Raw genomic sequence first — 12,478 nt, 5'->3', positions numbered from 1 at the left:
AAATCATAAAATCTAAAAAAAAAAAAAAAAAAATCAGTGGACTAACTGTGCAGTGCTATCCAATAACACTGACCTACATATAACTTATGTATTCAACTTTTAAGAATGATTTACTTCTTCATTCATAATATAATTGCTTTAAAGGTGCTAAAATTGGAAGTATTTTATCCTCTGGACATTTGTTCATCAGCTGTGTGTGGCATGACACAGTGGTTCCTGTTTTAGAAATAGGACTCTATTGAAGGTCTAACCCAGTTTTCAAATCTCTTTAGTATTACTGTATCAGCTGTGTCAAAAGCAGCACTGAGATCAAGTTGGGATTAAATATTGTCAGGTTCATTTTCTGGTTTTAGAATTTCTCATACTCAGTGAAAGATGGTCAGGTTTATGGCAGATCTTCAAAAGAAAATAATGTTTTAGTTGTGTCTTTTTTCCTGCCTCATATACATGATTAATTCATTTAAAAAATCAGATTACTTGATGAAAAGTTAATGGTAAAAGCAGGCTTGAACTGGCACCCACAACTGAATTAAGATGGGAGATGGATGGATGGGAGAACAAGCACTTGAAAGGATAACATCGCAGCCAAAGACACTGCTAGCACTGCCTCCATGCAAAAGAGAGGATTTCTGAGATAGTTTCATGAAAAATAAGTCTGTTTCTTAAGTCTATTTATTGTAGAAGCCACCTTCATCTCCGCCATCATACCACTGTAGCTCTAATTGAAATCTGAAACTTTTCAGCAAGGACACCGGCTGGTCCAAATGTCCCACAAATTAAACTCTGCCAGCAGTAAGATCTGATGAGCCCGACCTCTTTGGTATGTCTTCTGCTTCATTGGATCACAATGTGGGAATGCTTGCCTGAACAATTAATGCATGCTGTAACAAACTCACACTGGCAAATGTCTACACAGTGCACAGATAAGTGATTTATTCTTCCAGTCTAATGTAACAAAATCCTATTTGTACCTTATACGACTTTGAAATCCAAATTTATCTCAACTTACCGAGATCCTGGTTGTGGGCCTTCTCCTGGCCTTCAAAGTACAGCAGACTGTAGCCGTCCCACAGTTTTGACATACCCACAGGACACATGGGTGTCTGATCTGATTGACTGTGTTTCACCAGCAAGTAGCCCACGCTGACACTGCGTCCCGGCATACCAGGTAACCCAGGTATCCCAGGATTGCCACGGTGACCTATTGAGGAATGAGAATTTCTGAGCTGTTTTGCAAAGTGAACTTATTATCTGTTATATAATACATCCAAAAATGTGTTTGTTACAAACAGCATTGTTTATGATGGATCTGAATATGTATCATGCAGCCTATTCATATATCACTGTAAACTTTACTTGTATAAATGTATCTGAAAATAGAAGCTTTCACTCTTTCGTAATTGCCCTAAAACTTAGGCGACCAGTGTCTCTTAAAATAATGACATAATAATACAATTAGATCTTGAGGCAATTTCAAGTCCTCAGCTCCCTGCTAATATTTTTTAGTTCAGTGCTTAATGGTTAATTTACATCAAAAACCTCTTGGTAACTGGTTCTCTGCTTAATCGTCACCTACTTTAAATCCTTTAATCCAGGCTTATGAACCTAATCCTAAACTGGACCACAGTGTCAGACACACCTTCCATGCCTTGCAGACCGGGGTAGCCCATTCGTCCAACCTCTCCACGGAATCCAGCTGTTCCTGGTGTACCGCCAATCCCAGGCATGCCCTTCTGTCCTTTGGGTCCCATGAAACCTGTACAGTCATGCGATACATGTATGTTGCTGAGCAGGACATTTCACTCAGGGATGCTCAACGACAAATGTTTTATCGAGAATGACTAACCTGCATCCCCTGGTGGACCCAGTGGCCCTGGTTGCCCTGTCACCCCCCTCGGTCCTTGGATACCCCTTGGTCCTGGAGGGCCTCTCTCTCCTGGAATTCGGATGGGAAGTGGAGGAGGACCTTGGTTGCCCGGTAACCCACGAAAACCTGCAGCAGAGATGGATTATGTAATGACCAAGACAAAAAGGAACATAAACATAATATCTAGTGAGCAGTGGGTACATTAGTGCAAAATTTACCTGGAGGCCCAGTGTTTCCTTTTGGACCAACTGGTCCTCTTTCACCCTTCACACCAGGTGTACCAGGAACTCCCATCAATCCTTGCTCTCCTTTCACCCCTGTAAGACAAAAGCATATCAAGACTGTGCACAAAACGTAACAAGTGATAATTTTATCAAACAGCAGGATACTGCACGTGTGTGCCATCTTTGGTACTTCAAAGTATGTATGTATATGTATATGTATATGTATATGTATATGTATATGTATATGTGTATGTATATATATGCACACACACACACACACACACATATACATATATATATATATATATGTGTGTGTGTGTGTGTGTGTGTGTATATATATATGTGTATTATGTGTGTGTGTGTGTGTGTGTGTGTGTGTGTGTGTGTGTGTGTGTATATATATATATATATATATATATATATATATATATATATATATATATATATCTTAAACTCTTTGACTCTCTGCACACTTTAATTTGTTTTTAACAACTGTGCAACACAACCTGTCACAACATCTGAAGTCTAATTCACCTTTACACCCTATGCAAAACTGGCATCCGTACCTTTCTTCCCAGAAACACCATTTGACCCCTTGTGTCCAAATGAACCTTGATCTCCTTTGAATCCTTTCCTACCAGGGACTCCAGGAAATCCATTAAAGCCAGACACACCCTTTTCTCCAGGGGGAGCATCCACACCAGGAGATCCTCTCGGCCCAGGGAAACCTGATCAATAAATCATTTACAGTTGATAAATAAATAAAATAAAATTAACAAGATGAAACAAACAAAAAATGAACAAGAACTCAGCCTTAAAACCACTCTTATGTGACGATTCTGTCAATTCAACAGCAGACCCAGCAATTACTTGCAATAACAGCGAACTAACACTTTGAATCACACTATGAAAATTAGTAAAAGCTACATGCTCCTCCATCAGCCTTTAAAAGGTCCAGGAAATAAAAGGTCCTGGAATCAAACTCAAACACAGTTGGAGACTGCTCAAAGGTAATTTTTTTTTGTTTAATGAATACACATTTTTTAAATTGAATTTGTGTGTGTGTGTGTGTGTGCAAATTTAATAAATGTTTAGATAAAATTTACTGTGTTAAATTACATTGAGTTAAATTAATTACATTGAAACAGATTAAATTGAATTGAATTAAATCTATTTTATTTTATTAAAGCAACTCAAGCATAATGCCTCTGGCCACAGCTGTTGCTCGCAGCATTATTAGATAAACTTTCACTGACTCAGGGAAATCAAAATGTCACTGCAGCTAAAGCAAGATGAACTACAGGTGCATACCAATGTACCAAAGTGACTGTTGGTCACTTGGACTGTTGTTTCCTTTAACAACAGTTTTCTGTTCATTTTCTCACCTTGGTATCCTTTAGGCCCTGTGAAGCCATGGTCCCCACTGCGTCCTTGCCTGTCTGGGGTGCCATCTGGTCCTACGGGGCCACGGAATCCTGGTAGCCCAGGCTGACCGTAGTCACCTGAACAAATGAAACATGGGATTGTTCTAAGACTTAAAATGGTTAAACCACATTGCAGCATACATCATGTGTTGCTGTGCATCATTTAATCTCTCACTGAGATCTCAGCAGGTTGATGGCCTCTAGTCTAACTGTGGCCCTGTGAATGCAAAAGAGTAGTGGCTAACCTAGAGGTCCCTGCAAGCCTTTCAAGCCCACTGTGCCTGGAACACCTGACTGGTTGTTGGGGTCACCACTCTCTCCCCTCTCTCCTTTGGCTCCAGGCTCCCCAGCTGGTCCAATGATATCCAGACCTAATAAAAATATGACCAGAAAACACATGACTAACTTCTGACATTTTTACATAACAGAAAAACTCATGACAGATATGGTTTCCAGTCTACTAGTAAAGTATTCAGAAATACAGTTTGATTGGCTTTACAAATTTTATAAAAGAGTTTACACACTGCCGAAAAAAATTTATTTTCAAAATAGATAAATAAATTATGTGTTCACATTGGACCTCATGACACATATTAAGAAGCTGATTGAGAAAATATGTTTTCAGGCCTGTTAATCTATAAGAAATCTTCATCAAAGTAGCATTTCGCTAATTTCTAACTTGCATCATTTGTATAGTGTAATAGTGATAGACACACAATGAGACTTCTTTTATAAATTCTTGAAATTTAGTTGAATACCTGGTGTTCCCTGGATACCCTTTTGTCCTTTCAGTCCGTGTAATCCATAAAGACCCTTCAGACCAGGGAAACCTGCACACATTTGCATAGATCAGATGGTGTGTATTAAGTATGAAGTGAAATGAAAAAGAATGCACTGGTCTGATCCTGTTACCCCTGTTTCCTGGGAAGCCAGGAAAGCCTGGGTGTCCTTGTTTTCCAGGATTTCCAGGAAAGCCTTTTTGACCTTGGTTACCAGGGGTTCCCGTCTGCCCATCCAAACCTACAGTAAAACAAAATGTGTATGAATCAGAGCAATTGCAATGTAATTCTGCTGTAGTACGATTAAAATAACATGACATACCTAAATTGCAAAGTCCATAATAAGGAAATGACTGGAATCTCTTACCTGGGTATCCGAATATTCCTGGATCACCTGACTCTCCCTTCTTCCCTCTAATACCGTCAAATCCAGGTGTACCCCTGTCTCCAGTGTGTCCGATTAATCCTTTTTGGCCTGTAAGATGGAATGTCAAAAATTTCACATCAGCCAAGAATTAGTGTTTAATCATGAATTGGTGCTGATCAACTCCAGACAAGAAGTAACAAGAGCTGTATGACTATGTACCTGGCTCTCCTTGAAAACCATCTTCTCCTCTATATCCCGTAGATCCTGGAAGGTCTATACGAGGGCCTCTCTCACCTGTAATAGCATTTCAAAATTGATTAACACCTTAAATACTTTGATCACAATTATTTATGAACAAACATAAATAGATCCTTATTGGTCTGGATTTTAAATTCGAGGTTGTACCTTTGCCTCCCTTCCTTCCTTTGTCTCCTGATGCACCATAGGCACCAGGACTTCCTTTAATTCCCTGAAAATGAACAGATAAGCAATTAAAAAATGTATCAAACATTCAAATGAAAGAAATCTACTCTACATGTTTTGTACCTACAAAACAATAGTAAAATCATGAAAATGATGGAATAGTTGCAGAGTGAGTGTAATAATTGAAATTAGTAGACTCCAGCTATTTGATATTCTAGGGAGATATGCAGGAGACAGATTTAAAAAAGACTGATAAATGTAAAGAATATGAGATTTCCTGACTTGCAGCCTCTAGTATGAGTCACGTTTCAAAAACACTTGATACGACTTTTACCTTTTAAGTTGATATGGTGAACCAGTTAGTAAAAGGTTTATTTATACATCTAGCAGATACAGAGCAACCTTAGCACTCATTTATTTGGCTATCTGATGAATTTAAGTCTAGAATTTATTCTATCTGTTGCTCTGTTTTGGTCTCTGCTAACTTCTGAGGTAAAAATCTGGCACTTTAGCAGCTAAATGCGCCACTATGATGACTTGGTATTTGCTAACTTTGTCAGTCTGCCATTCGGTGATGAGCACATAGTGTGCAGTGGCTTTTACAGCTTTTTGCTACAAAAAGTCACCTGCTGTAGCTGGAAACCTGTGAGTGTGGGTCCTTAACTGTTTTCACAAGCAGAGTAGTACTGCTGGACAACTGAACTGAACTGAACCTCATTTGTAAAATTGTTGCCTGTTTAATGCATGATAATTAGCAGGGACGCCTGCTCAGTCACATGAATATTTCTCAGCATGGCTCTGCTCACCTTTTTGCCAGGCATTCCTTGAAAACCAGCAATTCCTCGATTTCCAGTTAGGCCTGGCATTCCTTTTATCCCTGGTAGCCCCTGTGCACCTGGATCTCCCGGGTTTCCTTTCTCATTGCTGGGTTCTCCAGGAGTACCATGAAATCCCTCACGGCCAGGCACACCAGGGAAACCCTTGATGCCTGTAGGAAAGAGTAAGATGTGAAGAAGCGAGGTATGGGATGACAGAGAAGATCAGAGGAAGGGAGTTACTGATATCAGACTGTGGCTGCACACCTCTCTGCCCGGTGAAACCTTGACTCCCGTGATATCCTTGGTCTCCCTTGGCACCCTTCATGTCAACCATCATCTGGGCAGGGATTTTAGGCTTCTCCCCAGGTGGCCCCCTCAGCCCACGATCACCTGGCGGACGATGTTGGGTAAGAAGGTGGTGGTAAGTTAAAGTGTTTATGTGGAGGTCTCAACAGAACACAGCAGCCTAATGGGTGACTGAGATAACAAACACTAACAAACACAAAAAAGCAGTCTCACCTTTCTCTCCACTTTTGCCTATCAATCCTTTTGGGCCAACCTGTCCTTGCACTCCAGATTCTCCTTTCTGCCCACTTAGGCCCCTCACCCCTGGATCACCCCACTTCCCCGCAAAACCTGACATGCCGGGAGACCCTCTGTACCCTGGTTAAAAAAAAGTCAGAAGTCAGAAAAAACTAACCTTTCTTACCAAAACTTTGATGTTTGATTTTACTCTGTTTTGTTCAAGGAGCAGATTATCAAAGTAAATATCTGAGGTACAAACCTTTCATTCCAGGGACTCCTGGGCGTCCATCTGCACCTGGCTGTCCTGGGTCGCCCGATGGGCCATGCTCTCCAACGATACCATCATCACCGTACACCCCAGGGATCCCTTTTAATCCGATTGGACCAGGGGGGCCTGAGTCTCCTTCAGCTCCCCTCTCTCCAGTGAAACCTGGTAAGCAGGACCAAGTACCAAAAGGAACAGGGATGTCAGGCATGAACATGAACAAGCACATTTCTGAGAGAGTGTGTCAGTGTGTATGTTTTCCTAACCTGGCTGTCCAATGGCACCATGAGGCCCAGGTGGACCCACTTGCCCAGGGTCACCAGGGTAGCCATACTTGCCCGCTGGCCCAGGCCTCCCTTCCTCCCCTGGCAGGCCTGCAGGGCCAATGTCACCTCTGGTGCCAATCATACCAGGCATGCCAATCATTCCTGTTTTGAATGGAGGAATAAGAACATTAGATAACATCTCTCAAATCCTTTATTCTTTAAATGATCCTACAAATGCTGAAAGCAAGGCAAGAAGGCAACGCAAGACTAACTGACAGGTAGGTGAAATAAACTGTTGAGTTTGAACATAGGTAAGTGACAATGTGAATGGCTAACCTGGATAGCCAGGTTCTCCTGGATCCCCAGGCTGGCCTATGTTCCCTTGAAGCCCTGGCAGTCCTCGATCCCCGTGGGCTCCAGGTGATGCTCCCAAGACTTCTCCATGAAAACCTTTCTCACCTTGTGCCCCGTGTCGGCCAGGCACACCAGGCAAACCAGGGACTCCAACTGAGCCTTTGCTGCCGGGAACTCCCAGGTCTCCACGGGGGCCGGCAAAACCTTCATTGGAGAACCATAAAGGTTCATAAAACAAATTTATCTGGACTAAGTATGATATTCAAGTCAAAGACCACATCATATTTTTTTTACTATGTGCCAGTGTTTTCTTGTCACTCCTTACCTGGTGGTCCGGGAAGGCCACCTATACCTCGATCTCCTGTTTCTCCTTTCTCTCCATCTACTCCAAATGGACCCTGTTGTCCATTTTGGCCCTGAGGACCTGTTGGTTCACAAAATAGCATCAAAAATGACTCAATGCTATTATCCTGCAGGCAACATAAAGCAATAATTTGTTGTAGTGTTACCTGGTAATCCTGGTGATCCACCGGGTCCTGGAAGTCCAGGTAACCCAGGAGGTCCTGGAACTGCAGTGCAAGGACCTGAGAAAAAATAACAGAGGTGCAGTCTTTAGGGCAACATCATGGTTGTATGACTATTTATGTAGAAATGACTATTTTAGTGCAAGTGATTTTTGTTTGCTGCCCAGCGTGAATTGCTTTTCTGAACATGGCTTTATCTTTACATTAGCTGGTATCTCAATACACTGAATCTCAAATTGGAAACAATTCAAAAATCATCATGCACACAAGTCAAATAATCCAAAGGCAAAGCACAAGAGAGTTGCTATAAAGGGAAACCTTATTGTACCAGCTACCTGTTACATCCACCTGTCCTCCATCTCCTGTTGGACTACAGCCGCCTTTCAGTTGCAAATGAGAGAGAACGACAGAGAGAGGCATTCGGAACAAGAGTTATTCAAAAGCACAAGCATTAACTCAAACAAGCTCAGCTGCAGCTGGTTTGAGGGATGCAGCCCCTGCATCAAGGAGACAACAGAAAGCAAAGAAAGAAAAGTAAATAATATGGCAAAATATACTTGTCATGCTTCCTCCTTTTTTTTATTTTTTATTTTTTATCACAAGCCATTAATGTTAATTCCTGTTTCACTGCTTTGCATTAAATTACAAAAGAGGGTATTTTCAGATAGGCGGGGTAAAATGAAATACTTGGTAGAGTGAAAACAGGTAAAATAATTATAAAGAGATGAAGCCTTGAAAGAGAAATATGCAACACCATATCAAGACCGGATAAAAGGGGGAAATGTGGCAGTCAGTTGCCTCTCACCTGGGCTCCCAGGTGTTCCTGGAATTCCAGGATAGCCTTCGGCGCCATCATCACCAGGTAAACCACGCTGGCCTCTGGGGGCCCCAAGGACTGCACCTGGTTCTCCCCTCAGCCCAACTACACCGGGTCGACCAGGCAGACCTGGGAAACCTTTGTCTCCAGGCTCTCCCACCGGACCTTCTCCCTGTTGACATGAAAGAGCACCGTCATTATACTGTACGATTCATATACTGTTAGCAACAAGTGGTGAGGAAAGGAGGAGAATATCAGATCAGCTGAAACCCTAATGCACATGATAAGGCAATTAAACCTGAACAAAAATATGATGAGTATGTACAATGCTACACTGTCGTTATGGACATGACAGGTGGACTCACTGGAGAACCTGGGCTCCCAGCAATACCAGGTGAACCGTTTAGGCCTGGAGCACCTGGTGCTCCTGCCTCACCATCTCGTCCGGGGACTCCTGGGTCTCCAGGATATCCTGTAGAGATCACACACACACACACACACACACACACACACACACACACACACACACACACACACACACACACAACATACAATCCATACAATCATGCATCAATGCATATGTACATACAGTATGCACACACATGACAGAAGTAATTCTTTTCTAGCCCACTTGTACGCTTGCTGCTGATCTGAAATGAGATGAATGAACATATACACGGCACCTTTCTGTGTGGCCACAGTTGTGTCCCCTTTTCGGCCTTTTGGGCCTGGTTCTCCACTGGGTCCAGGAAAGCCCTAAAAGACAACACAGGAAAGTGTGAGGGAACTGAGAAGAGCTTAAATTATACCAAGGAAAAGAATTAATGAAGACAATGTGCTTCTTAAATTCTAATATGACTTTCTTTCTTACAGGTAACCCGTCATCCCCTCGGGGACCTGGGTCTCCTATATCACCCTCCTGACCAAACTCTCCAGTCATTCCTGCATCACCACGATCGCCGGCAGGGCCGAGTGGTCCTGATGGAGAGTTTACAGTGCTGCACTCACAGTCTCCATGATCACCTATAGGTACACAAAAATGCTCCCATACGTCAGAACATGATGCATTAGTAAGTATTTCTGGAAACTGAATTGATTCTCGTATCTGGGGAAAATTAAAAAGAAAATTCCTCAGAAAACTGTAAATGTCTGTATTTTTAAACAAAAACTCATCATATTGTCAACAATTGTCTTCAGCATGGACAGTGTGGCTGCAGCACCTTTTACTCCTTTAGAGCCTGCACTGCCCGGCCTTCCTCTCTCGCCTGGAGCCCCCTTGAAGAACTCAGCCCCTAGTGACAAATAGAAATACAGTAAAACAAACAAACAAACAAACAAACAAACAAACAAACACTCACTCACTCACTCACTCACTCACTCACTCACTCACTCACATGTTCCTTTAGGTCCTTGAGGGCCCCTGACCCCTGGTCGCCCATCGATGCCTGGGGGTCCTGCACGGACAGCAGGCCTCCCTGCTTCCCCTTGTTGGCCCTTCTCTCCTTGCTCCCCCTCTATGCCAAATGGCCCGAAGAAGCTGAACACTGACGGACACAAAAGGAAATTACAATTTTAGGTTAAACTATTGATCCTGATCAATTTAGAATGAGATCACTCATTGCTCAGTTTATCAAAGGTTTAACTTCGAGAACGTTGTTGCGATAACTTGAAAAATTCATGAGATCTGGGTTTGAGTTTCCATATATTAAGCTACTATGTCAAGTTACTATGTCAAGCAGCCTAGATGTATTTCAATTTTTCTTTTGTTAAGTTACAAAGGGAAATATATAAGACAATAATCGTGTAACTTGTTTATTTTTCATAGACTTAAAGCCTAAATCGATCAAAACTTTATACTAAAATACTGAGTTAATTGAAGTGTGATTCTTCTCTATAATAAGCAAGAAAAAAAGATAAATAATACATGACTGTTAAATACTGTGTGTTGTCTGCATATAAAGCCTTAAGCCTCATTAGCTTCTCTTGTCTGTGTGAACAGCCTACTTGAATTTTGGTTATTTTGGTTGATCTTTGTGATACAAAGGATTTTTTTGTGGTTCATGTCCACTTTGCTCCAAAGTCTTTAACTGAATATTTACTTCGTATTTTGCACATCATTTTATTTTGTCATTATGTTTCATCATATTTTGACTCTGTCACTGTTACTATACCTACTGCTGTATGTACTGCATCTATTGCATGTCTGTCTGTCCTGGAGGAGGAATCCCTAATATCCCTAAGATTTTTGCTTACTTTTTCCTTATCTGATGTGAGAGTCTGAGAATAGACTACATCATATGTTCTGCAGGCTCTTAACCCATCTCAGACAATTTTGTGATTTCGGGGTATGTGAATGAAAATGATTTCTGTGGATGACAGTGGGGAGGAATCTCTTTGTTTAGCCTAAGTTGACAGACCTTGTTGCTGTGTATCAGAGGCAGGACGTCCTGGGGGTCCAGGGAAGCCTTGATCTCCTACTGGGCCCCTCTCTCCTTGTGGACCCTGCTCACCAGGGGGACCAGGAGGACCAGCTTATCAAGTCAAAACAGACAGGAGAAACATGCTGTTAGCATCTGTGCAACATTTAACATCAGCTGCTTTAATCCATTCTTATATAGGTACTTAGGAGATTATATATGACAAATTATCAAGCACTTCTGTTTCAACTTAATTCAAATACACTGTAAAACTAATATTGATTGTGGTGTTTGTTATGGTACTGGATTTTAAATGAATTAGACTTTTCTATACTGTATCTGTCACAAGTTCACTGCCATATTTGTTTTTAAACAGACCCCTTAGTGTAACCTCAACCAGTCACTTTTCAGTCATTACTGTTGGTTCAACCAGTTGCTAGAGTCTTGTCAAATGTCATCTGTGAGGATAAGAGGCTATATTCTCCCTCAGGTTCACTGAGTCTATGATATGACTTTAATACCCATCAGGTCCATATTTATCTTGAACACTTGACTTTTTGCTCTGACAATCTGTGTGGTCTGTTAAAGTTGAACTTAAGTAATGTCACAAACTTCCCCAGAGTTTCACTTCATGTTAACAATAACTTTGTAAGAGTGCCTATCAATGTGGTAAGACAGTGGGTGCCTCTCTTTTTTCCTCTTTTGTGTTTGCTGATTATTTGACTGTTTGACTCTGGTACTGATCAACTCACCGTCTGAAGACCAAGGCCAAAGTGGTCCAGATGTGATCAGATCTCCTGGATCACCTCTGACTCCCTGAAACACAAACTTAATGTCATTCTTTGTGGTTGCAGTTTCACTTGTCATTTTAATATGAGTCTTGCGTACAAAGATCAGATGTGACTAGATGAGATCACATGCTGGATGTGGATGCATTGCTAAAAAATGACCACCAAACATATCCTGTTGTTGTTATCTGTATCTGTCTGATCAATATCTTGTTTTCCTTTTAATCTCTGAGCTTGTTTCCTTCTCTGTGCCATTATCAGATCAGATTCTAGAAATCAAATATGTGTCGTAATGTGAGCAAAGTGTTGATAATTTCTGAGGAGTGAGATAGCATCACATAAAAACAAGCATGTTAATTATACAATTTCCTCAGAATTAGTAACTATAAAAAAACAACAACCCTGTGTGAAACAGCCTGTTCAGATCATTGTTCTTCCGCTTTGTTTCAAGGCCTTCATTTTACTGTTTTACTAAACAAAAAACAATTCACTTAATTTTATCAAACTCTTACAGTTTTCTACTTTTGTTTTGGGCAAATGTGAGACTTAGAGCACAGTCCTTATTACAGCTTCTCTGGATGTAGCACCCATTGTGCTGTTTTACTCTTCATCTCCTGAGT

The 12,478-nt window shown here is 41.4% G+C and overlaps 1 protein-coding gene across 2 annotated transcripts in view; it reads right to left on the bottom strand.

The window, feature by feature from the left end:
• col4a2 (collagen, type IV, alpha 2) overlaps positions 1 to 12,478 on the bottom strand; it is a 59,350-nt gene that overhangs the window by 2,647 nt on the left and 44,225 nt on the right. The window contains exons 18-46 of one of the 2 annotated variants that reach the window (XM_071476577.1): positions 11,823 to 11,886; positions 11,071 to 11,184; positions 10,048 to 10,197; positions 9,874 to 9,945; positions 9,525 to 9,676; positions 9,337 to 9,409; positions 9,019 to 9,125; positions 8,642 to 8,825; positions 8,172 to 8,216; positions 7,822 to 7,896; positions 7,638 to 7,736; positions 7,295 to 7,516; positions 6,959 to 7,120; positions 6,687 to 6,857; positions 6,422 to 6,565; positions 6,167 to 6,292; positions 5,891 to 6,072; positions 5,067 to 5,130; positions 4,881 to 4,955; positions 4,662 to 4,769; positions 4,428 to 4,535; positions 4,274 to 4,345; positions 3,761 to 3,886; positions 3,477 to 3,593; positions 2,658 to 2,819; positions 2,086 to 2,184; positions 1,847 to 1,993; positions 1,640 to 1,756; positions 1,010 to 1,201 (exon numbers count right to left, since the gene is read on the bottom strand). In XM_071476577.1, coding sequence (XP_071332678.1) covers positions 1,010 to 1,201; positions 1,640 to 1,756; positions 1,847 to 1,993; positions 2,086 to 2,184; positions 2,658 to 2,819; positions 3,477 to 3,593; positions 3,761 to 3,886; positions 4,274 to 4,345; positions 4,428 to 4,535; positions 4,662 to 4,769; positions 4,881 to 4,955; positions 5,067 to 5,130; positions 5,891 to 6,072; positions 6,167 to 6,292; positions 6,422 to 6,565; positions 6,687 to 6,857; positions 6,959 to 7,120; positions 7,295 to 7,516; positions 7,638 to 7,736; positions 7,822 to 7,896; positions 8,172 to 8,216; positions 8,642 to 8,825; positions 9,019 to 9,125; positions 9,337 to 9,409; positions 9,525 to 9,676; positions 9,874 to 9,945; positions 10,048 to 10,197; positions 11,071 to 11,184; positions 11,823 to 11,886 — 3,529 coding nt within the window. The remainder of the gene's footprint in view (positions 1 to 1,009; positions 1,202 to 1,639; positions 1,757 to 1,846; positions 1,994 to 2,085; positions 2,185 to 2,657; positions 2,820 to 3,476; positions 3,594 to 3,760; positions 3,887 to 4,273; positions 4,346 to 4,427; positions 4,536 to 4,661; positions 4,770 to 4,880; positions 4,956 to 5,066; positions 5,131 to 5,890; positions 6,073 to 6,166; positions 6,293 to 6,421; positions 6,566 to 6,686; positions 6,858 to 6,958; positions 7,121 to 7,294; positions 7,517 to 7,637; positions 7,737 to 7,821; positions 7,897 to 8,171; positions 8,217 to 8,641; positions 8,826 to 9,018; positions 9,126 to 9,336; positions 9,410 to 9,524; positions 9,677 to 9,873; positions 9,946 to 10,047; positions 10,198 to 11,070; positions 11,185 to 11,822; positions 11,887 to 12,478) is intronic. The other variant, XM_071476585.1, reaches the window with a different exon arrangement.

This window comes from Trachinotus anak, unplaced genomic scaffold, assembly GCF_046630095.1.
Source record: "Trachinotus anak isolate AG129_WGS33_773 ecotype Australia unplaced genomic scaffold, CSIRO_AGI_Tana_v1 ptg000001l, whole genome shotgun sequence".
In the NCBI taxonomy this organism is placed as follows: domain Eukaryota; kingdom Metazoa; phylum Chordata; class Actinopteri; order Carangiformes; family Carangidae; genus Trachinotus; species Trachinotus anak.
The sequence above is the reverse complement of the archived record's forward strand: the minus strand, read 5'-3'. Positions and strand labels throughout refer to the sequence as shown.